General features: G+C 37.1%; 1 protein-coding gene and 1 pseudogene across 2 annotated transcripts in view; one reads left to right on the top strand and one right to left on the bottom strand.

Annotated features, from left to right (window-relative positions):
* REC114 (REC114 meiotic recombination protein) overlaps positions 1-23,810 on the bottom strand; it is a 97,425-nt gene that overhangs the window by 66,336 nt on the left and 7,279 nt on the right. For both annotated transcript variants that reach the window (XM_029237249.1, XM_029237248.1), the window contains exon 2: positions 2,002-2,091. In XM_029237249.1, the coding sequence (XP_029093082.1) occupies positions 2,002-2,091 (90 nt within the window). The remainder of the gene's footprint in view (positions 1-2,001; positions 2,092-23,810) is intronic.
* On the top strand, positions 6,096-6,496 carry LOC114903989 (annotated as a pseudogene).

The following is a 23,810-nucleotide window of genomic DNA, read 5'->3' as shown; positions in this document are numbered from 1 at the left end:
TGTATGCATTTTTATAAAATTAGAGCTTTTGGAAAACAAGGTTTAAAATGTTAATAAATGCATATCTACCAATAATTATCTTAAATGTCAATGGACTAAGTGTTCCAATCAAAAGACATAGAGTGGCAGGTTGGATAATAAAACAAGAGCCTACAATGTGCTGCCTACAAGAGACCCACTTTAGGGTGAAGGAAACACATAGATTGAAAGTGAGGAGATGGAGAAAGATATTTCATGCAAATGGAAATGACAAGAAAGCAAGGTTAGCAATACTCACATATCAGACAAAACAGACTTTAAAACAAAGGCCGCTTAACGACTTAAACATAAGACATGATACCATAAAACTCCTAGAAGAGAGCATAGGCAAAACATTCTCTGACATAAATTGTAGCAATATTTTCTTAGGTCAGTCTCCCAAGGCAATAGAAATAAAAACAAAAATAAACAAATGGGACCTAATCAAACTTATAAGCTTTTGCACAGCAAAGGAAACGATAAAAAAAAAAACCCAAAAAGACAATCTATGGAATGGGAGAAAATACTTGCAAATGACGTGACTGACAACGGCTTAATCTCCAAAATATACAAACAGCTAATATAACTCAACAACAAAAAAAACAAACCCAGTTGAAAAATGGGCAGAACACCTTGATAGACATTTCTCCAAAGAAGACATACAGATGGCCAGTAGACACATGAAAAGATGCTCAACATCACTAATTATTAGAGAAATGCAAATCAAAACTACAGTGCGGTACCTCACACCGGTCAGAATGGCCATCATTAAAAAGTCTACAAATGAAAAATGCTGGAGAGGCTGTGGACAAAAGGGAACCCTCCTACACTGCTGGTGGGAATGTAAGTTGGTGCAGCCACTATGGAAAACAGTATGGAGGTTCCTCAGAAAACTAAAAATAGAACTACCATATGATCCAGCAATCCCACTCCTGGGCATACACCTGGACAAAACTCTAATTGAAAAAGATGCATGTACCCCTATGTTCATAGCAGCACTACTCACAACAGCCAAGACATGGAAACAACCTAAATGTCCATCGACAGCTGAATGGATAAAGAAGATGTATACACACACACACACACACACACACACACACACACACACACACAAAATACTGCTCAGCCATAAAAAAGAATGAAATTTTGCCATTTGCAGCAACATGGATGAACCTAGAGATTTTCATACTAAGTGAAGTAAATCAGACAAATATCATATGATCACTTATACGTGGAATCTAAAATATGATACAAATGAACGTATTTACAAAACAGAAACACACTCACAGACATAGAAAACAAACTCATGGTTACCAAAGAGGAAATGTGAGGGGATAAATAAGGAGTTTGGGATTAGCAGATACAAACTACTGTATATAAAATAAACAATAAGGATTTACTGTACAGCACAGGGAATTATATTCAATATCTTATAATAACCTAAAATGGAAAAGAATATGAAAAAGAATATGTATATATATGTGCAACTGAATCACTCTGCTGTATACCAGAAACTAACACAACCTTGTAAATCAACTATACTTTAATAAAAAATAAAATAAAATTAGAGTTTTATAGAGGACTCTATCAATTGATAATAGCATGCTTCAAATTTTCTTTTAGCTATTTTCTCAAATCTATCCCTCTGCACATGCTCTTTATTCTATCCGGAAAACCCACACCTATCTCTCTATAAATCTAACCTGTCTTCAACCCAATCTCCCCAATGAAGAATCCTTTATAACACCGATTAATCTCAATCCTTTAATCCACTTTGACTCCCAACAAAACCCTAAACCCCTTTAGGGCAGGAAATATTCATTATGTTTTTTTATTTCCCACTGTTATAGAACATTCAATAAATGCTTAATTTGTTGAACCTGATGAATTTCAATGAGACTGAAGAACCTTGATGATACAAAATTAATGTAAAGCTACAAAGATAAATATATCTACATATTAAACTATATACATAAAACCTACCAACAGTGTCTGTCCTTGGGAAATGAAGAAATGACCCGATATAACTATGGTGAGAACAAGATGCCCAGATTCTTCACTGGAGTCAAAAACCTTGAAAAAGAGAGAAATGTGTATAAGACATTTCTGTAATACTAATAAACTTATAACCAAACTATTTTCTCACACTGATCTTCCCACTCTGAATGTTCCCTTTCCCTCATTTAATCCGTAATCATTCCCCTATAGTTTCAAGTTTTCCTCATATAAGGGTTAACAGTCAGGCTTTTATAAAATATAACTAAAACCAATATTTTGAAACAACAATAGTAAATGAAGAATCAAGAGACATGGGGCCTGAGCCAACCACTTTTGAATTACATTTTAATAAATCATGAATTATCTGTGAGCCTCAGTTTCCTTTCTGTAAAATGGGGATAATGCTTTACAGGTTGTTGTCAGACTACAGAGTCAGTTTCTTTGCCACATAATCCATTTTCCACAACCCCTCAAAACTTGGTGTTTCCTTTGGATGAGCTTTAATTTGTAATGTCACTCTTAAAAATAGGGTGCCCCAAACTGACCATAATATTCTTGGTGTGATCTAATTATCTCCATTACTTGCAGTAATGAAGCCTACAATTACATTTATCTTTTGAGGGGGTAGTCCCATTGAAGAGTGATCTTACATCAATAAAGTTCCCTGAAATTTCATCACCTATGTTGGTAAATCATACTTTTACTTTCTGCATCTGAACCTAAACATAAGACCTTGCACTTACCCCCATTGTATTCTACCTTGTTAGATTTGGTCTACGGTTGTGGTGGGGAGTTGAGGCAATTAAAGCAAAATGTCATGGAGGTCATGACTCATAGATACTTAAGAGTGGGATTTGGGTCTTAAGTGACTACACTGTATAGGTGTCTTTAATATCATTGATAAACACTGTAAACATCCTTGTACAAATAGGATGAAATTGTAGATTTACCTTAATGCTCAAAGCTCAAAATAATTGACACATACCTAACTCAAGTATACCGTTATAAGGTTACTGCATTCTATTGAGAAATAATGTTCTATCTTATAGTTCCATATGCGGGGTTTGAAGCTTCACTGCTATATTTAAACTCAAGATTTCCTACTGAGTTTTCTCTAATTCACTTTAAATTCCAAACTTAAAAATCGAATAACATTTTAGATGTCAAGGTGGGTATGATAAACCCTGCATTATTTCTTTCAGTAGTTGTTATTCATCCTCTTTCCCAATATTAGGAATTCAGTTATTTGTACAACACTCTTCCCATTATAGTTTAAATAGATTACCGTGTATGTTTCATGACCACTTAAAACCTCAAGAATAGCTAGGAATGAAGCATAACTATAGAAACTGGAGTCTGTTAAGCAAATTCTTTGGGAGGCAATATTCTAACATAACAGTTTAACGATATTTTTTTAGAAATATAACATATATCTCCAAAAGTGTCCAACAAATGAACAGTTCAATGAGTGATGACAAAGTAAACACACAATCACCACTCAGATAAAAAAACAGAAGCCTTCCAGAAGGTACCCTAGTGCTATCTCCCAATCACTATCCACTCCCTCCTCCCTCTAATATCCATCCTGACTTCTAACACCATAGTTTAGTTTTATTTATATGAACGGAATCATACAGAATTCTTTTATGTCTGGCTTCATCAATGTTGTTGCACATACCTCAGTTCATTCGTTATCATTACTGTAGAATACCATTCTATGATTATACCACAATTTATTTTTTCATTCTTTTGTCGATGAATCTTGTTTTCCAGTTTAAATCTACTGCAAATAATGCTGTTATGAACATTCTTATTTATGTCTCTTGTTGGGTAGAAACACTCATTATGGAGATGCCAATTCTTTCCAAATAATTTTATTGTTTTTTCTCCCCTGCCCTCCAAACTTTTACATCTCATTTTTTTTTTGGCCGCACTGTGCGCACGGCATGTGGGATCTTAGCTCCTCGAGCAGTTGGAAGTGCAGAGTCTTAGCCAATGGACCACCAGGGAAGTCCCCAAACTTTTACATCTAATTGACCACTCAACATCTCTACTTAAAGGTCTAATAGTCATCTCAAAATTAACAGCCCCTAACTTGAAGTCCAAACCTTCCCATTCATTCATTCATTGAATATTTACAAAGTGTCGAGCAAGTGGCATCTGTGGCCTGTCACCAGGTGTAGGAAGTCCAAACACTTCTGCTCACTACATCTTGGTACTGGAGTCACCATGGAAAACAACACAGTCAAGCAGTGGAGGGAACAGCACTTGACTCACACAGAAGAAACAGAGCAAGATCAGTATCAGTACTGGAGGTTGGTTCCCCCATGGCCAGCAGGGGGAACCTAGGCAGCCATGCAGGGCAGCCGGCCTGCACTCAGCCCTCATGGCTACAGCACAATGGCTCCTCCTTCTCCCCCCAGGGGACAGATACAACAGTGGGGCTGGCCAGGTGCCATATGATGCTTAAGCAGAACACAGGAGCACTGGCTGTGAGGACTCTATTTCTTGCTAAGTAAGTGTTCCAGGCCCAAGGTCCATTCTTACAGCCGAGAGAGGGGATTGCAAGACTTCATGCCCAAGATTGTCTTTCACAACACAAAGCACCTACCATGGACCAGGCTGTTGTAGGCTTTTGACTCCCACAGTTTTCCCATCTCAGAATATAATTCTATCTTTCCATTTCATTAGGCCAAACTGTGGAATCATTCTTGAATCCTCTACCTTTTGCATACACATACCCATCAGCAAATCCTTCAAAATATGCAGGATCTAACCACTTCTCCCAGGTCTGGTCTGAGTTGGCATCATCTCTAGTGGGATTATTATAATAACCTCCTAAACGGCTTTCTAGCTTCTGTTCTTGCTCCCCTTTTCCAACAAATTTTATTCTCAATACAGTAACCAGAGTGATCCTTTTAAAACCTAAGTCACGTCATGTCATTTCCAGTTCAAAGCCCTAGAGCAGCTTTCCATCTCATTCAGAGACTCATGCAAGGTGTTCCACAATCCATTGCCTCTCTGCTCTCATCGCCCCTTTTGGCCACTCTGCTCCAGCCGCACTGGCCTCTGCTGCTCTTTGAACCTACAAGGCACATTCATGATTATAAAACTCAGGGCTTCTCTATCTGGAATTGTCTTCTCCTAGATCTACGTGACTCACTCCTTGATCTTTTTCAGGTCTTTGCTTAAATGTCATATGCTTAAATGTCACCTTTCCTGACCATCCTAGTGAAAACTGCCACCAGCTCCCTGCCCCATTACCAAACCAGATAGTTCCTGTTCCCTTTTCCAATTTTGTTTCTTTATATTTACTTGTTTATCTGTCTATGTATCTTCTTTAAAAGAAGATTGATGTAAGGGATTAAAAACAACACTCAATGAATCCAAAGGAAGCAAGAATAAGAATATAAAGGGAAGAACAGGTGGGACAAACACAAGACAAATAGGAAGATTACAGACATACACCTAACCCTTTCAATGATCACATTAAATGTAAATGACCTTAATCAGGGTTAATTTTGCTTCTCAGCTACCCATTTTCTCTTCATTATTTTTCAGTGAGAATACATGAAAAATTACTAAGAATCCTTTTCTCCTTCCTTATTTATTCTTTACACACTTCCCACTCTTTTTTTCGCCCTCTAAAGAGATTTTTAAAAATAAATTTATTTATTTTATTAAAAAATTTATTTTATTTAAATAAATTTTTTAATTTTATTTTTTAAAAATGTAAATGGCTTAAACATCCCAATGAAAGGCAATCTGACAACAGGATGAGAAGACAAGGCACAACTATATATAAATATAAAAATATGAAGAGGTGAAAATAAAAGGGTGAGAAAAATATATACCATGCTAATACTAGTCAAAGAAAGCTGGAATAGCTATTAATTTTAGGCAAGACTACCAAAAGGTATAAAGAAGGTCATTTCATAATGACAAGGCGTTAATCAAGAGACGTAATTATCCCAAACATTCACGCCCCCAATAAGAGCTGAAAAATACATGAAGCAGGCAAGGTTCTGCCTACCCAAGGCCGCTGCTGTGCAGAGACCCCGGGGGAAGCCACCGTCACCATGTCTGACCAGGAGGCAAAACCTTCAACTGAGGATCTGGGGGATAAGAAGGAAGGAGAATATATTAAACTCAAAGTCACAGGACAGGAGAGCAATGAGATTTACTTCAAAGTGAAAACGACAACACATCTCAAGAAACTCAAAGAATCATACTGTCAAAGACACGAAGTTCCCATGAATTCACTCAGGTTTCTCTTTGAAATTCTCAGAGAATTACTGATAATCATACTCCAAAAGAACTGGTTATGGGGCAGAAACTAACACACCATTGTAAAGCAATTATACCCCAATAAAGATGTTAAAAAATAAAAAAAAAATTAAAAAAAAAAGAACTGGGAATAGAGGGAAAAGATGTGATTGAAGTTTATCAGGAACAAACAAGGAGTCATTCAACAGTTTAGATATTCTTTTTATTTTTTTTTATTTTCCCTAATCCTTTATTTTTAAAAATAGTTCTTTTGTAACATGATGTTCAAAACAGAATTGAAAACTGGCATCTCTTTAAAACATCTGGTAATTTGCATTCTAGTGTCTATTATTCATTATTGTTTGTTTCACCGTGCTGAGTTTTGGTGATCAAACCTCAGCCCCCTTCATATTGCCGCCTCCTTTTTAAAAATTACATATGTGCACAGAGAGGCCACCTTCCAGGACTGTCCACTTTCAGGCTTGTGATAAGATCAACTAATGCAAGTAATCATAATGACTTTCCAGCTGGCCTTGAAGTTTTAGCATGTGACTGCTTCACTCTTGGGACTATGACTTTCAGTGGGAGATGGAAGTTTTTCAGAGAACTGAACTGTGGAAAAATGACCTTTCCTTAACTTGAAGCTACTTTTAAAATCTGAGGGTCTGGACCAAAAGAAGAGGAATATCAGATTGGAGTCAAGATGACAAGGGTGGTGAGAATAAATGACTAGCTCCAAAGATGGCTTCACTGAAGAGAAAGCATTTTAAGATGAAGGACAAACCTTGTCAGAAGATCCCAGAAAAGTTCTAATTTTCCTTAGCAGTTAAAGTTATACATGCAGAAGTGTATACAACAGAACACTGCTCCTTTTGACTTTATTTGTACTTTTTGGCCTGGGATATAGGTTTTAAATGGATATCGTCAGTACCAGCTTCATTAAAATAAACAAAATATTTGTAAAAACCATAAAAAATACATGAAGCAATAATTGATAGCACTGGAAGGAAAAATAGACAAATCCACAATTATAGTCAGATTTCAACACCCCTCCCTCAATAATTGATAAACATAGAAAATCAGCAAGCATACAGTAGACGTGAACAACACTATCAACCAACATGACCTGACTGACATTTATACAACAGTCCACTCAATATCAGTGAAATATATCCTTCTCAAGTGTACACAGAGCACTTACTGAGAGAGACCAAATTCTGGGCCATAAGACAAGTGTCAGTAAATTTTAAAGTATGTTCTCTGAGCACAAATTAAATTAGAAATCAATAAGAGAAATCTCTCTGAAAAAGTCTCCAAACATTTTGAAACTAAATCATGTACTTCTAAATAACCCATGGGTAAATAAGAAATTAAGACACAAATCAGGAAGTATTTTGAACTGAATGTAATTCACCATGTCAACAAACTAAAAGAGAAAAATCACAGGATCACCTCACTAGATGAAAGAATATACAGAAGACATTTGACAAAATTCAACATCCATTCCTGAGTGAAAAAAAAAAATTAGCAAACCAGGAATTGAAGGAACTTCAAGCTGATGAAGGGCATCTATGAAAAAACTATAGTTAACATCATATTTAATAGTGAAAGACTGAAAGCTTTCTAAGATAAGGATCAAGACAAGAATATCACCACTTCTATTCCACACTGTACTGGAGGTTCTAAACACTATAATTAGGCAAGAAAAAGAAGTAAAAAGCCTTTCCTTTCCAGACTGGAAAGGTAGAAGAAAAACTGTCTTAATTCACAGACAACACGATCATTTATATAGAAAATCCAATTTATTTCCCTAGAACTAATAAATGAATTTTAGAAAGATTGCAGGATACAAGATCAATAAATGAAAACTAAATTTATACAAACTAGTAAAGAACAACTGGAATTTGGAATTTTAGAAACATCAAAATTTATAATAGCATGAAAAATATGAAATATTTAGAGATAAATATGACAAAAGAAGTAAAAGATCTGCACACTGAAAACTGACAGAAATTTAATACATAGTAAATATATGGAGTTATACTTTGTTCATGGATAGAAGATTTAATATTGTTAAGATGCTGAGGTAGGCAGAATAATAATCCCCACCCAAAGGTTCCTGTCCTTATCCCTGGAACGTATGAATATCTTATCTTACATGGCAAAGGGGACTTTGCAGATGTGATTAAATTAAGGATCTTGAGACTAGGAGAGCTGGATTATCTAGATGGTTCCAATGGAATCCGAAGGGTCCCTACAGGGGAAAGAAGGAGGCAGAAGAGTCAGTCAGAGAAGGAAATGTGACTGCTGGCTTTGAAGATGGAAGGGTGGTACAAGGCAAGGAATTCAGGCAGCCTCTAGAAGCTGGAACAGGCAAGAAACGGATTCTCCCCTAAAGCCTCCTGCTGACAGGAGCAGCCCTGCTGACACCTTCATTTTAGCCTCATAAGACCTATTTTAGACTTCTGACCTCCAGAACTGTGTGCAAAGCGTAAACAAACTAAGTTTGGGTTTTTGTAAACCACTAAGTTTGTGGCAATTTGTTACAGCAGTAATAGTCAAAAATTCTAAATTCTTTTGTAGAAATTAACAAGCTGATTCTAAAATTCATGTGGAAATTCATGAAAAGAGACTGTATACCGAGCATTTAAGTCATTTAACATTAACAAAGTACTCACTATGTACTGATCTCTCTTCTAAATGTTAGGGAAAGAAAAAAAAAACATAGAAGGGAATGTCCCTAACCATGAGCTTCATTGATTCATTTGCTCATTCCACAAATATTTACTGAGCACCTAACAGATGCCAAGCATTTTCTTAGATGGGACACATCACTGAACAAAACATTAGCTGCTCTCATGGAGCTAATGTGGGATGGGATGCAGGGCAAGGGTACAGAAAACAGTAAACGATAAATATAATTAGTGGCACACTAAGGGTGAAATGGTGGGAGCAGTCAACCCTGGTACAGGCAATAAGGGAATGCTTGTTGAGAATTTATAAACAATAGTCAAACTGACTAAGAAGCAGCTGCTTTTTATTACTACCATGAGCTGGCAACTCTAATCAATGTCACTGATGAAATACCCCTCCCTGAAAAAAATCTTTTGTTGATCTAAGTTCTAAACAATTGCTACAGTTACTGCTGAGTTTAAATAGTACACATGTAAGTTTCAAATTATCAGATTTTTATTTATTCTTTAATAAACGTTGTTTTCTACATAGACATTCATTTGGAAAACTCCCAGTTATAAAGCTGGCCCACATACACGCAGACTTAACCACATACATCTGTTTCAAGAGAAGCTCATAAGGCTTTGACATACTTCAAGCTTGCCTAATGCAAAGTTGTTGTCTCAAACCCTTTCTTAGGATGCACTTCACTTGAACCCTGTGGTATGACACTCTTCTGCATTTAAACCATAGATTCAAAATAAACAATGATAGCACAGGGACTGTAAATACCAAGAAACAGAATGTGAGTTATTACAATGCTGTCATTTTATGGGACCTTCTTTTCGGCATTTATATTTGTGCTTAAAATTTTAAAACAACGAAAGTGCAAGCAACGGGATGGAACATTTTTGTTTGGCAAACGCAAATTTTAGTTCACACTCAAAATATGTTACTAAATTTGAATAATACCTTTAATATTAAAATATTATTCTTTTAAACTGTTAAATGTTTCCAAACTAAATAGCAAAAAAGAGAATAAAACATATCAGCTATTTTATCATTAGTTGCCTAGATTGTATATTTGGAGATTTTCAGTATTATTTTTTTAAATCACTTATTAAAGAGAAATCAATTACATAAAATATCAGCCTCTAACCAAAGAAGCAAAGTTCAGACATTTACCTAGATATAAAAAACTGGCTAAACATTTGTGCTTTTTTTCCTGCCTTATACTATAGCGTGCATTTCCTTTTTCTTATTTATCTTACTGCCATACTTATAATAATGAATCTCAATAAATTTCACTGCATAATAATTTCATTTATGAAAATTTATGAAAATAATTTCATCATTTAGGGGAGGAAAGTGTTAAAAATTATCCATTTTGGGTTTCATATGTTCTAGGCACATCACTGAACATAATAAGTAAATTATCTAGTATATAAGAAAGTGCTAGGAGCTAGGGAAAAAACAAAGCAGGGTAAGGGGAATGGGAGTGTAAAGACAGGGCATGAATGTTAAAATATAATAGGGTGGTCAGCATGGGCGTCACTGAGGTGAGGCTTGAGCAAAGACTTGATGGCATGGGAAGGTTACTAGGTATCTCATGGGAAGGATACCAGGTATCTGGGAATTCCACAGTTACTATTTTTCATATATTTGTTGCGATATTTCATCTAAAAGATCTTTATGGTATGCTCAGTTTGAAAATGTCTAATTTAAGACTTCCAAGAGGTTCAAGAAAAAATGTAATTTGATTGCATCCCTGCAGTCTTCCCTTCCTAAATCCAATCCAAATACCAATTACCTTTCCTTGAGCAGTTATTAAAATCAGCATCCAAGTGGGCCAGAAGGGTGGGTTGAGTCTCAGGATCCAGATGAAAAGAGCTGAGTTTTCCCCCTGGATGAGAATGGAGGCCCTAGCCTAAGCAAGTAGCCCTAGGGCAAAGGCAGGAATGCCCCAGTTCTTGGGAGAGAGCCTAACCCGTAGAAATTGGTCATCCCCCCCGCCCCAAGAAGACCAGCCTGTGTATTCTGAAATTCCTACTGGTCTCCCAGCCTCTAAGGAGTCATAGTGGAGCTGGGAAACTTACTTAGCTGAGTCCTTTCTACTCTTCTACAGAAGACCTAGAAGGCTGAGACTCATGCACCTCCCAACACTTAACACTTAAGGTATGTTGGACTTGAGCCCCAAAAGTAAGAAGAGGCATAAGTTAGATAAAGGAAAACGACAACATACCAAATAGGCTAAAGCAATAAAGAACAAACAGGAAACCCAGAACAGGTGGCTCCTAGCAGAACAAAACTGCCAGAGGAGATCAACATCAGCTTGAGCCAAAAAAAAATAATAATAATTGTTATTATTTTAGTTCTTTTTAAATATTTATTTATTTTCCTTATTTTTTTTGGCTGCGTCGGGTCTTAGTTGCAGCACACGGGATCTCTGTTGAGGCACGTGGGATCTTTCTCGTTATGGTATGGTCTGTAGGTGTTTCTCTCTAGTTGCGGCACATGGGATCTCTGTTGAGGCACGTGGGATCTTTCTCGTTATGGTGTGGTCTGTAGGTGTTTCTCTCTAGTTGCGGCACGCGGGATCTCTGTTGAGGCACGTGGGATCTTTCTCGTTATGGTGTGGTCTGTAGGTGTTTCTCTCCAGTTGCGGCGCGTCAGCTTCTCTCCAGTTGTGGCATGCGAGTTTTCTCTCTCTAGTTGTGGCGCACAGGCTCCAGGACATGTGGGCTCTGTAGTTTGTGGCACGCGGGCTCTCTCGTTGAGGCACGTGAGCTAAGCAGTTGTGGCACGTGGGCTTAGTTGCCTCGCAGCATGTGGGATCTTAGTTCCCCAACCAGGGATGGAACCTGCGTCCCCTGTGTTGGAAGGCAGATTCTTTACCACTGGACCACCAAGGAAGTCCCAATAATAATTATTATTAAGAACACTTAAGGAGACTTGGAGCTAAAAACATATAAAAATTCAATAGCTTAACTGAAGAACTGGAGACCAAATTAATGGTCTGAAAGATCACGTAGGAGAAATATTCAGAAACACAGAGCATAACTACAAAGTAGAAATCATGTGTACAAGATAATGTGGAGCAAAGACTCAGCCCCAGGAGAACAAATGTTAACAGGAGCTAAAGTGGAAGGGGAGAAACAGAGCAAAGGCAATGATTAAACAGATAGCAGAACAACTATTCCACAACTGCAGAGATATGAGACAGAAGATGGAAAGGTTCGAGTTCCAGGCTTTGATGGGGGGAGGGGGGAATCAACAACTAGAGACACCCTGATAAAATTTCTAAATTTAAAGAATAAAGAATAAAGATCTTAAAAGTCTTTAAAAAAAGTCACTCTCCAACACAAGAAGATTCTGGAGAACTCATATTTTTTTTTTTAGTAAATGAAGGCAAAGAATCAAGCATTTATCTTACCTCTCCTATACAAACTGACCTCCAGGTAAACCCTAGTGGATATGAGGAAATATTTCTTTACTTTTGTAAAGAATATAAAATATTTTATATTCCAGATAATAAATTAAGAAAAATGATAAAATTAGAATATCAACATTTTTGCAACTCCTAATTAATTAACGGCTCTAGGCATTGTGCTTCAATAGCGGCAACTCCCCGGAGAGATAAGTAGGCATTACACACTTCCAATGGGAAGAAGACTAAACCACCTACTAAGCAGTCTGGCCAAAAAACCCCAAAAACAAAAACAAAAAACTCAACCTGAACTTGATCAAGGCTCTAGATTCAGTTATCAATTCACAAGAAATACAGAGGACAAAGGATCACGTTAACTGCACCACAGAGATGCCGTCAGCAAAATCATACTGTAAGAAATTCTTCAGAACCCGGTTTCTTCAGCGAATAAACTGCAAGGAAGGAAGAGAGGTGGATCACATAGAAGAAACCTTAAAGAATAAAAGAAATACTAATCAATCATCCACGTATGGTCCTGTTTAAAAGAATTATGAAACTCATGAGACTATTAGAAATTTGAGCACTGACTATTTAATGATATTAAGGAACCATTATATTTTTAGGGTGAAAATGATATTACGATTGTTTTTTTAAGTTCTTATCTTTTAGAGATACCAACTGAAATAGCTGATGAAATGGTATGATGGCTGTGATTTGCTTCAAAATAACATGACAGGGGCTTCCCTGGTGGCGCAGTGGTTGAGAGTCCGCCTGCCGATGCAGGGGACACGGGTTCATGCCACGGTCCAGGAAGATCCCACATGCCGCGGAGCGGCTGAGCCTGTGAGCCATGGCCGCTGAGCCTGCGCGTCCAGAGCTTGTGCTCCGCGACGGGAAAGGCCACAACAGTGAGAGGCCCGCGTACCGCAAAAAAAAAAATACATAAATAACATGATGGACATGGACAGGGTAGCAACGAAACCAGACTGGCCATGAGTTGGTAATTGTTGAAGCTGCTGATATGTATATGTGGGTTTACCGTATGTTCCGTCTACCTTTATTATATAGAAATTCAAGCACAATCAAAAAGTTTTACATAAGGCTTTTCTGTTGACTAAGTAGAAGGGTAAAAAAAGCATTCAGCTTACTACAAAGGATGCTACATGAAATATCCTAACTCTTCTGAGAAATTCCAAACATCATAATGCCTAATATAATCCAAGAAGCTGAGAAAAAAATTACTTATTTCTGGCTCTTGGGAAATATATTTAATGGGTGATAATTTAGCATTTTACTGGAATGTTCACATTAGCACAATATAAAAAACTCAAAAAAGTTATTTTTAACGACAAAGTCTTCAAAGAAAAAGATTATTTTAAGGTGTCAGAACATATACCACGTTCATATCTTCTTTCTAGTTGCTAACCTAAATGTTGCTTAAGATTTAAGTCATCAAAACAGTATTATGGTACTGGCAAAAGAATAGACACATAAACCAATGGAACAGAATAGAGAACCCAGAAATAAACCCATGTATATACAAATCAACTAATATTTGACAAGGGAGCCAAGAATATTCAATGGAGAAGAGACAGTCTCTTCAATAAATGGTACTGGGAAAATTGGATATTCACATGCAAAAGAATGAAACTAGATCCCTATCTTACATCACTCACAAATTTAACTCAAAATGAATTAAAGACTTAAATGTAAGACCTGATACCATAAAACTTCTAGAAGAAAACAAAGGGAAAAAGCTCCCTGACAATGGTCTCAGCAATGATTTTTTTTTGTATATAACACCTAAAGCACAAGCAACAAAAGCAAAAATAAACAAGCAGACTACATCAAACCAACAAGCTTCTGCACATCAAAGGAAATGTTCAACAAAATGAAAAGCTATGGAATGGATAAAAATATTTGCAAACCACCTATCTTATATGGGGTTAATATTCAAAAAATATAAGGAACTCATACAAATCAACAGCAAAAACCAAATAATCCAATTTAAAAATGGGCAAAGGACCTAAAAAGACATATTTCTTCTTTTTTTTTTTTTTTTTTTTTTTGCGGTACGTGGGCCTCTCACTGCTGTGGCCTCTCCCGCTGCGGAGCACAGGCTCCGGACACGCAGGCTCATCGGCCATGGCTCACGGGCCCAGCCGCTCCACGGCACGTGGGATCCTCCCGGACCGGGGCACGAACCCTCGTCCCCCGCATCAGCAGGTGGACTCCCAACCACCGCGCCATCAGGGAAGCCCAAAAAGACATATTTCTAAAGAACATGTTCAAATGGCCAACAGGTACATGAAATGGTGCTCAACATCACTAATCATCAGAGAAATACAAATCTAAACCACAATGAGATATTGTCTCACATTTGTCAGCATGGCTATTATCAAAAAGACAAGAGGTAACAAGTGCTGGTAAGGATGTAAAGAAAAGGGAACCCTTGTGCACTGCTGGTGGAATGTAAACTGGTACAGCCACTACGGAAAACCGTATTGAGTTTCCTAAAAAAGAGTTAAAAGTAGAACTACCATATGGCCCAGCAATTCCACTTCTGGGTATACATCATAAGGAAATAAAATCACTATTTCAAAGAGATACCTGTACCCTCATGTTCACTGCAGCATTATTTACAATAGCCAAGACAGGGAAATAATCTAAGTGTCCATCAACAGATGAATGGATAAAGAAAATATGGTATGTATACACACACACACACACACACAAACACACAATGGAATATTATTGGGCCATTAAAAAAAAAAACAAGGAAATCTTGCCATTTGTGACAACATGAATGAACCCTGAGGGCATTATACTAAGTGAAATAAGTCAGAGAAAAACAAATACTGGATGACCTCACTCATATGTGGAATTAAAGAAAAAACAAATTCATAGCAACAGGACAGATTGGTGGAAAACAGAGGCGGGGGTGGGCAAAATGGGTGGAGGTGGTACAAACTTCCAGTTATAATGATAAATAAGTTCTGGAGATGTAATGTACAACATCATGACTACAGCTAACAATATTGTATTGTATATTTGAAAGTTGCTGACAGTAGATTTTAAAAGTTATCACAAGGGGAAAAAATTTGTAACTATGTGAGGTGACGGATGGTTAACTAAACTTATTGTGGCATTTTGCAATATATACATTTATCAAATCATTATGTTGTACGTTTTAAACTTATACAATGTCAAATATCAATTATACCTCAATAAAACTGGGGAAAGATTTACATCAACCTGAGCTCTGGCTATTGTAGTATTTTGCCATCAACACAGTAGCACAAACTGAGATACAGAGCCTGTCTATCACAAGCTTATACAGGCACAGCTTTTCAGGCACAGCTTATACACTGGTTAAATGGTCAGAGAGCCTACTATTTTATATTCATGTATTTGTGCAAGACTGTATGTACTATAGGACTAATCTAAAATTAATTAGGAAAAAGGTTAAAAGAAATATATGAAAATATAGAAAAGTATTTCAAATGTACTTACCTTAAAGTAACTTATACCTACATGAAAGGCTAAAATAGTGTTACTTGTCAGATATGACAAATTATGTACTTGAGTTTTTTCCTGCTTTTAAGACACCTCAGAAAGTGTCAGCGCTCTATATATTGGCCCAAATTGCTGACTTATTCAACATAAAATATGAAAAATGTGCAAAATTGTCAAGTAGGCTATTAGCTGCCTCCTCACTTACTCCTGGTAGCTAAAGAGCTTCATAAATTATTTCAACGAACTTGTAGGACATATCATGCTAATATAAGTGGCCCTGCTACATACCCACTACCAAACTGTAAAATTCAGTATTTTGCTTTTGATGTTTCACAGAAATACAAAGTGTTAACAGTAACAATAATAATAAACACAATTATAAGAGCATAACACCCAAAGCGAAAAAAAAAAAGTAATTATATATACCTGGGGAATCTGTTCTTTCTTTAGAATCTAAAAATATCATCTCATGCATCAGAGCATGAGATGTGATTCCTCTTCTTTTAACACATATATCCAAATAAGATTAATAATCGTGAAATTATCTAATCCTTTTAAACCTAGCTATTGGAGTTAACTTGATCACCTTGATTAGTAGCCATAAGCAAAATATATTTACTCAAAATACCTCCCATACAACAAAGGAATAAGTTCTTTATGCCCTGATTACCAATCAAGGCCCCTCTGGTTATTGTTCTTTCTATAAAACACAGTCCTAAGACATTTCTCCAATATGTTTAAAAATCTCCCAAACTAATAAATCCTATGAAAATCACCAAGTATACCAGAAAGTGGTACCTCCCATTGGCACACCTACCCTAGGTCACTGCAACTCTTATACCTGCCACCTGCCTTGCTACCTTCACAGTCACTCTCTTCTATTTATTCACAAACAAGGTTCACTTACACCCATAACAGTTCCAATATCCAAACTGTATTTCTAAATCTGAGTTCAAGAAACACTCTAATTTATTTCTTGGATGCCACGTTGTCATTTTTTAGGTGAAAAGCACCCTAGATTCCAAATGAGCAGGTACTTGAGTTTAACTGGCTAGATCTTCCAATGGTGAGGCCTTAATCATCTCTAAACAGAGCCCTGAATGGTGTCCAGCACACGGTAGGCAGGGAACAATCTTAAACATGAATGAATTTTAATTTTCTCAGGCCTCATTTTAAACTATAAGTTCTTAGACTCCTTCAACAACTAAACTGAAAACAAAAACTTCACTATTATTTGTCTAGAGAAATTCTACCTTAAATCATGTTATGCAAACAAGGCATAGCCTCTATGAAAACTATGTCTGTTACACAATAAAATGAACCTTTTGTTTACTGAAGGAGAAAAGAGTTGGAAATATGTATTTATAATCTGGTGCTTTGGAAAAAAAATTTTGTCATAGGAAAAAAAATGTTAGAACATCTGTTAGAAGGTTCTTCCTCAAAAGCCTAAGCAATCTACAATATGTCACTATATGTGACATATAATTCAATTAAACATAACAACAATTATAAAAATTATTTCTATTATCAGTCAGGTGTAGGCTAGACTATGCTGTAGAAATTAACAACCCCCCAAAGCAAAGGTTTTATTTCTCACTCACACTACCTATGCATCCTCCTTCTACCTGTCTTCCCACTTACCTCACACTGCCCATCTTTCTCACAATAGGACCTAAGCTGACAGAGCGGCAGATACCTGCAACACTGTAGCAAAGAGAAAGATGACAATGAATCATACACTGGCTCCTAAAGCTCCTGTCCATGACATAGGTCATTTCTGCTCACATTTCACTGGCCAAAACCAGTCACATGACACACAACTTCAAAGAGGCCAGGGATATGCAATCTTAGTATATCTGGTGAACAACACCAACGACTACTACTTTAAAAAAGACATTATCTGGAATCAGATGGATTTAGGATCAAATCCTTGTTTTGCAACTTAGAAGTATACTTAAAAATAAAAATAGTAACAACTATGTTATGGGGTCATCAGAAAGATTAAATGACATAATGCAAAATCAGATACTTAACCAGAATACCTGACCTTGATTCATTCATTCAATAAATATTTGGGGGATATCTGCCAATCACCATTCTAGGTACTGACATATAGTAATTATGTACTAAATAAGTTTTTTTGTTTGTTGCTATTAGAAATGCCTTTTGAATTCCAACCAGGGCCCCCAGGAATAAGCCTTCATTTCTTAGCAGTCTCCAGATTCAGAAGAGACTTGTTCTCCTGTTCTCCAATAAACATTTTCTTTCTTATATGGTAATAGAACCCCTGATTTTTAGCTGGACACATGATCTCGTGGAATTCAGCCTACATATGCCAGCTGTCCACACAGTTAAGATGACCACAGCTCTAAGTTCTGACTACAGGAGGAGGTGTCATGTGGCAACTTACCAGAAACTTCCTTAGGGGACAGCAGGTGTGAATCTTTTGTCTACTTCTTCATCCTTTCCTCCACCAGGCTGTCTAGAATATCAATTCTATCTTGGACTATGAGACCACGGCCATGCATGGCAGAGGAACAAAATAGAAGGATCCTCATTTCCTGACACTGTGGAGTGTCATACCAGCCCTGTACTGTTATGTGAATAATAAACTTGCATCTTATTTAATCCACTGTTATTTTGCATTTTCTATTACTCAGAGCCAATCTTAATCCTAATCAACAAAGCAACATAACCTGTTAACTCTTTAAAAAAGCAAGCTGCATGAAAGAATAGTAACTCTTGACACCTGTACATCTTCATAAGAGAAGATACCACTGTCAGTAGCAGCAGTGTACAGCAGAATGGCCTGAGGAAGACAAGACTTTTAGAATCAGTTCTTCCACTCCTATGTAAACCTTTGGCAAGCTGTTTAACCTAGCCAGGCAGAAGCTTCTTGTATATAAAATGGTAATTAGATCTAAATAGAGCTATTAAATGTGAGAATTAGTGTGAAGAGGTTTATGAAAATACTTCATAAATTATTAAATAGTATCAGTATTACTTTGTCAATTGTTCCCTCTCCCCACCTTTCCTTCAGAATTGGGGCATGAAGACAGATTGCAGTACATAAGAATCACCTAGACAGTTACCCTCAGAGATTCTGATTCATTAGGTCTAGCACAAGAACCATGAATCTGCAGCTTCAACAAGCACCCCCAAGGGACTGTGGAAAGTAGTCTGCCTACTACACTTTGAGAAACACCACTCTAGTGATCAGACCCTACATATTTTTGTAATCCTGTGCTCAAGTGCCCCAATATTTTAAGATTGTGATGAAACACAAGAACAGTTCCATAGCTTCTCCAGTGCCTAACTAAATGCCAAGTACCAAATAGATAATTTAATAATTTTTGTTGAATTGATGAACTGAATTGGAAAATGACAAAATGGGACAGGATTAAATGACCCACTATGGACTTCCACTTCTGGCCAACATAATGTAACAGGGACCAAACTTGCCTTCCTGCCTGAAACAGCTAAAAATTGGACAAATTAGAGGAAACAACATTTTCAAGACACTGGATATCAAGTAATAAAGGACATGATTCCTGAGAAATAACAAGAAACAAAGGAGATGAGCCTTACTGTTGCCCTAGTTACTTCTTGGGGAAAGTTTCCAGGCCAAAGTATAAGAAGAAGGAGCACAGAACCTGGTGAGCGGTCCCTGAGTAGAGGGGAGAGAGATGCCAAGTCCAGGTAGGTCAGAGTGGCTAGAGTTTGCAAGCCAGAATACTGGAGAAGAGAGAGCTGTACCAAGAGAGATCCCTCCTCAAATCTTCAGCATACACACATGTGTGAGCAAATGACCAGAGGCTGGGCAAAAAACCACCTGAAAGGACTTAAAGGAACAATCCTGAGCGCTTACACGGGGCAGGGAATAAGGTCTGTTCTTATCAGCCAGAGTGAGAAACCTCATAATTTAAGGACACTGGGTAGAGTACGTATGCTGAAGAATTTTGCCTCAGGAGTGGGAAAAAATGATCCCTAGATCAAATGCTGCTCTGCTCTCACCTGACAAAGCTCAAGCAAGACCTGAAAGGATTAAACTGTTTCCAAATAACTTATCCCAGCAAAAAGCTCAAGAATATTTATAGGAATCCAAAAATATCCTGCACCCAACAGGGTAAAATTCTTATCAGGCATCCAATCAAAAATTACCAGGTATGCAAAGAAGAACTACTACTTCACTATTTTCAAAAATAATTTTCTTGGGCTTTTACTGAATCTTAAATTTTCCTTAAAAAAAACCCTACAATCATTTTTATCATTTTCACCCTGTGTGTTAATCTCAAAAGTCCTCATCTACATAACTGAACTGCTATTCCCCAAATGAAATATTAACACTTCTAAGACAAACAGCATAGTGGTTAAAGGAACAAGCTTTAGAGGCATGAAAAACAGGGTCTGAATTCTCTCTTAACTTATCTGTGTTCCTGGGCAAGCCACTGAACCTCTCTGAGTTTTAGTTCCCTTATCTATAAAAGGGGATAATAATATTTACTTCATAAGGCTGCTATAAGAAATATCCTGAAGTAAACAATAAATAGTAGCTATCACATCATAATTAGCACACTATCATAAGAAAAGTTCAGAAAAGTTACCACACACTCAGACATTTACTGAGCACCTATCATATGCTAGGTAATATGTAGGCACAAGGAATATAAAGAAAAAAAGGACACTGTTAAGAGGACCCAAAGTATATCTTCTGTTGAATCTGCATTTAACAGTTCAAGTACAAACTTCATTTTGTATTTCTTAATTTCTAAGTAGGGCAATTATTTTAAGTTCCTTCTATAAAAATTAAAGGATTCTTTTCCCTTTGAAAGGAAAAAAATAAGAAGTTGTCAGGTTCAACCAATTAGGGCATGTCTGAGAAATCCATGGAATCTGGAAAACGTGGTAAAACTTTAATTGAAAAGCAATCTGCGGGGGTGCCTTCAAGATGGCGGAGGAGTAAGACGGGGAGATCACCTTCCTCCCCACAAATACATCAAAAATACATCTACATGTGGAACAACTCCTACAGAACACCTACTGAACACTGGCAGAAGACCTCACACTTCCCAAAAGATGCCGTCAGGCGATCTACATGCAGAGGTGGGGCTAAATCCAAAGCTAAACCCCAGGAGCTCTGTGAACAAGAAGAGAAAGGGAAATTTCTCCCAGCAGCCTCAGGAGCAGCGCATTAATTCTCCACAATCAACTTGATGTACCCTGCATCTGTGGAATACCTGAATAGACAACGAATCATCCCAAAATTGAGGTGGTGGACTTTGGGAGCAACTGTAGACTTGGGGTTTGCTTTCTGCATCTAACTTGTTTCTGGTTTTATGTTAGTTTAGTATCTAGAGCTTATTATCATTGGTAGATTTGTTATTGATTTGGTTTCTCTCTTCCTTTTTTAATTGTTTTTACATATATATATATTTTTCTTTTTTCTCTTTTTGTGAGTGTGTATGTGTATGCTTCTTTGTGTGATTTTGTCTGTATAGCTTTGCTTTTGCCATTTGTCCTAGGGTTCTTACTGTCCGTTTTTTGCTTTTGTTTTTGTTTTAGTATAGTTTTTAGCACTTTTATCATTCGTGGATTTGTTTTTTGGTTTGGTTGCTCTCTTCTTTCTCTTTCTTTTTATCACTTTTCTATTTTTAATGATTTTTTTCTATTTTAATAACTTTATTTTATTCTCTCTCTCTCTCTCTCTTTCTTTTTCTCCCTTTTCTTCTGAGCCATGTGGCTGTCAGGGTCTTGGTGCTCTGCCCAGGTGTCAGGCCTCAGCCTCTCAGGTGGGAGAACCGAGTTCAGGACATTGGTCCACCAGAGACCTCCCAGCCCCACGTAATATCAAACGGCGAAAGCTCTCCGAGAGATCTCCATCTCAATGCTAAGACCCAGCTCCACTCAATGACCAGCAAGCTACAGTGCTGGACAACCTATGTCAAAAAACTAGCAAGACAGGAACACAAACCTACCCATTAGCAGAGAGGCTGCCTAAAATCATAATAAGTTCACAGACACCCCAAAACACACCACCGGACATGGTCCTTTCCACCAGAAAGGCAAGATCCAGACTCATCCACCAGAACACAGGCGCCAGTCCCCTCCACCAGGAAGCCTACACAACCCACTGAACCAACCTTACACACTGGGAGCAGACAACAAAAACAACGGGAACTACAAACCTTCCGCCTGCAAAAAGGAGACCCCAAACATAGTAAGTTAAGCAAAATGAGAAGACACAGAAACACACAGCAGATGAAGGAGCAACGTAAAAACCCACCAGACCAAAAAAATGAAGAGTAAATAGGCAGTCTACCTGAAAAAGAATTCAGAGTAATGATAGTAAAGATGATCCAAAATCTTGGAAATAGAATGGAGAAAATACAAGAAACGTTTAACAAGGACCTAGAAGAACCAAAGAGCAAACAAACTATGATGAACAACACAATAAATGAAATTAAAAATTCTCTAGAAGGAATCAGTAGCAGAATAACTGAGGCAGAAGAACGGATAAGTGACCTGAAAGATAAAATAGTGGAAATAACTACCATAGAGCAGAATAAAGAAAAAAGAATGAAAAGAATTGAGGACAATCTCAGAGACCTCTGGGACAACATTAAACACACCAACATTCCAATTATAGGGGTCCCAGAAGAAGAGAAAAAAAAGGGACTCAGAAAATATTTGAAGAGATTATAGTTGAAAACTTCCCTAAAATGGGTAAGGAAATAGTCAATCACGTCCAGGAAGCGCACAGAGTCCCATACAGGATAAATCCAAGGAGAAACACATCAAGACACAAATTAATCAAACTATCAAAAATTAAATACAAAGAAAAAATATTAAAAGCAACAAGGGAAAAGCAACAATTAACATACAAGGGAATTCCCATAAGGTTAACAGCTGATCTTTCAGCAGAAACTTTGCAAGCCAATATTATTCTACCCAGCAAGGATCTCATTCAGATTCAACGGAGAAATTAAAACCTTTACAGACAAGCAAAAGCTAAGAGAATTCAGCACCACCAAACCAGCTCTACAACAAATGCTAAAGGAACTTCTCTAGGCAGGAAACACAAGACAAGGAAAAGACTTACAATAACAAACCCAAAACAATTAAGAAAATGGTAATAGGAACATACATATCAATAACTACCTTAAATGTAAATGGATTAAATGCTCCAACCAAAAGACACAGACTGGCTGAATGGATACAAAAATAAGACCCGTATATATGCTGTCTACAAGAGACCCACTTCAGACCTAGGGACACATACAGACTGAAAGGGAGAGGATGGAAAAAGATATTCCATGCAAATGGAAATCAAAAGAAAGCTGGAGTAGCAATTCTCATGTCAGACAAAATAGACTTTAAATTAAACACTACTACAAGAGACAAAGGAGGACACTACATAATGATCAAGGGATCAATCCAAGAAAAAGATATTACAATTGTAAATATTTATGTACCCAACAAAGGAGCACCTCAATACATAAGGCAAATGCCATAAAAGGGGGAGCTGACAGTAACACAATAATAGTAGGAGACTTTAACACCCCACTTTCACCAATGGACAGATCATCCAAAATGAAAATAAATAAGGAAACACAAGCTTTAAATGATACATTAAACAAGATGGACTTAATTGATATTTATAGGACATTCCATCCCAAAACAGCAAATTATACTTTCTTCTCAGTGCTCATGGAACATTCTCCAGGATAGATCATATCTTGGGTCACAAATCAAGCCTTGGTAAATTTAAGAAAACTGAAATCGTATCAAGTATCTTTTCTGACCACAATGCTGTGAGACTAGATATCAATTACATGAAAAAGTCTGTAAAAAATACAAACACACGGAGGCTAAACAATACACTACTAAATAACCAAGAGATCACTGAAGAACT

This window comes from Monodon monoceros, unplaced genomic scaffold (assembly GCF_005190385.1).
Source record: "Monodon monoceros isolate NGI ecotype Baffin Bay Population unplaced genomic scaffold, NGI_Narwhal_1 Super_Scaffold_21, whole genome shotgun sequence".
Classification (NCBI taxonomy): domain Eukaryota; kingdom Metazoa; phylum Chordata; class Mammalia; order Artiodactyla; family Monodontidae; genus Monodon; species Monodon monoceros.
The sequence above is the reverse complement of the archived record's forward strand: the minus strand, read 5'-3'. Positions and strand labels throughout refer to the sequence as shown.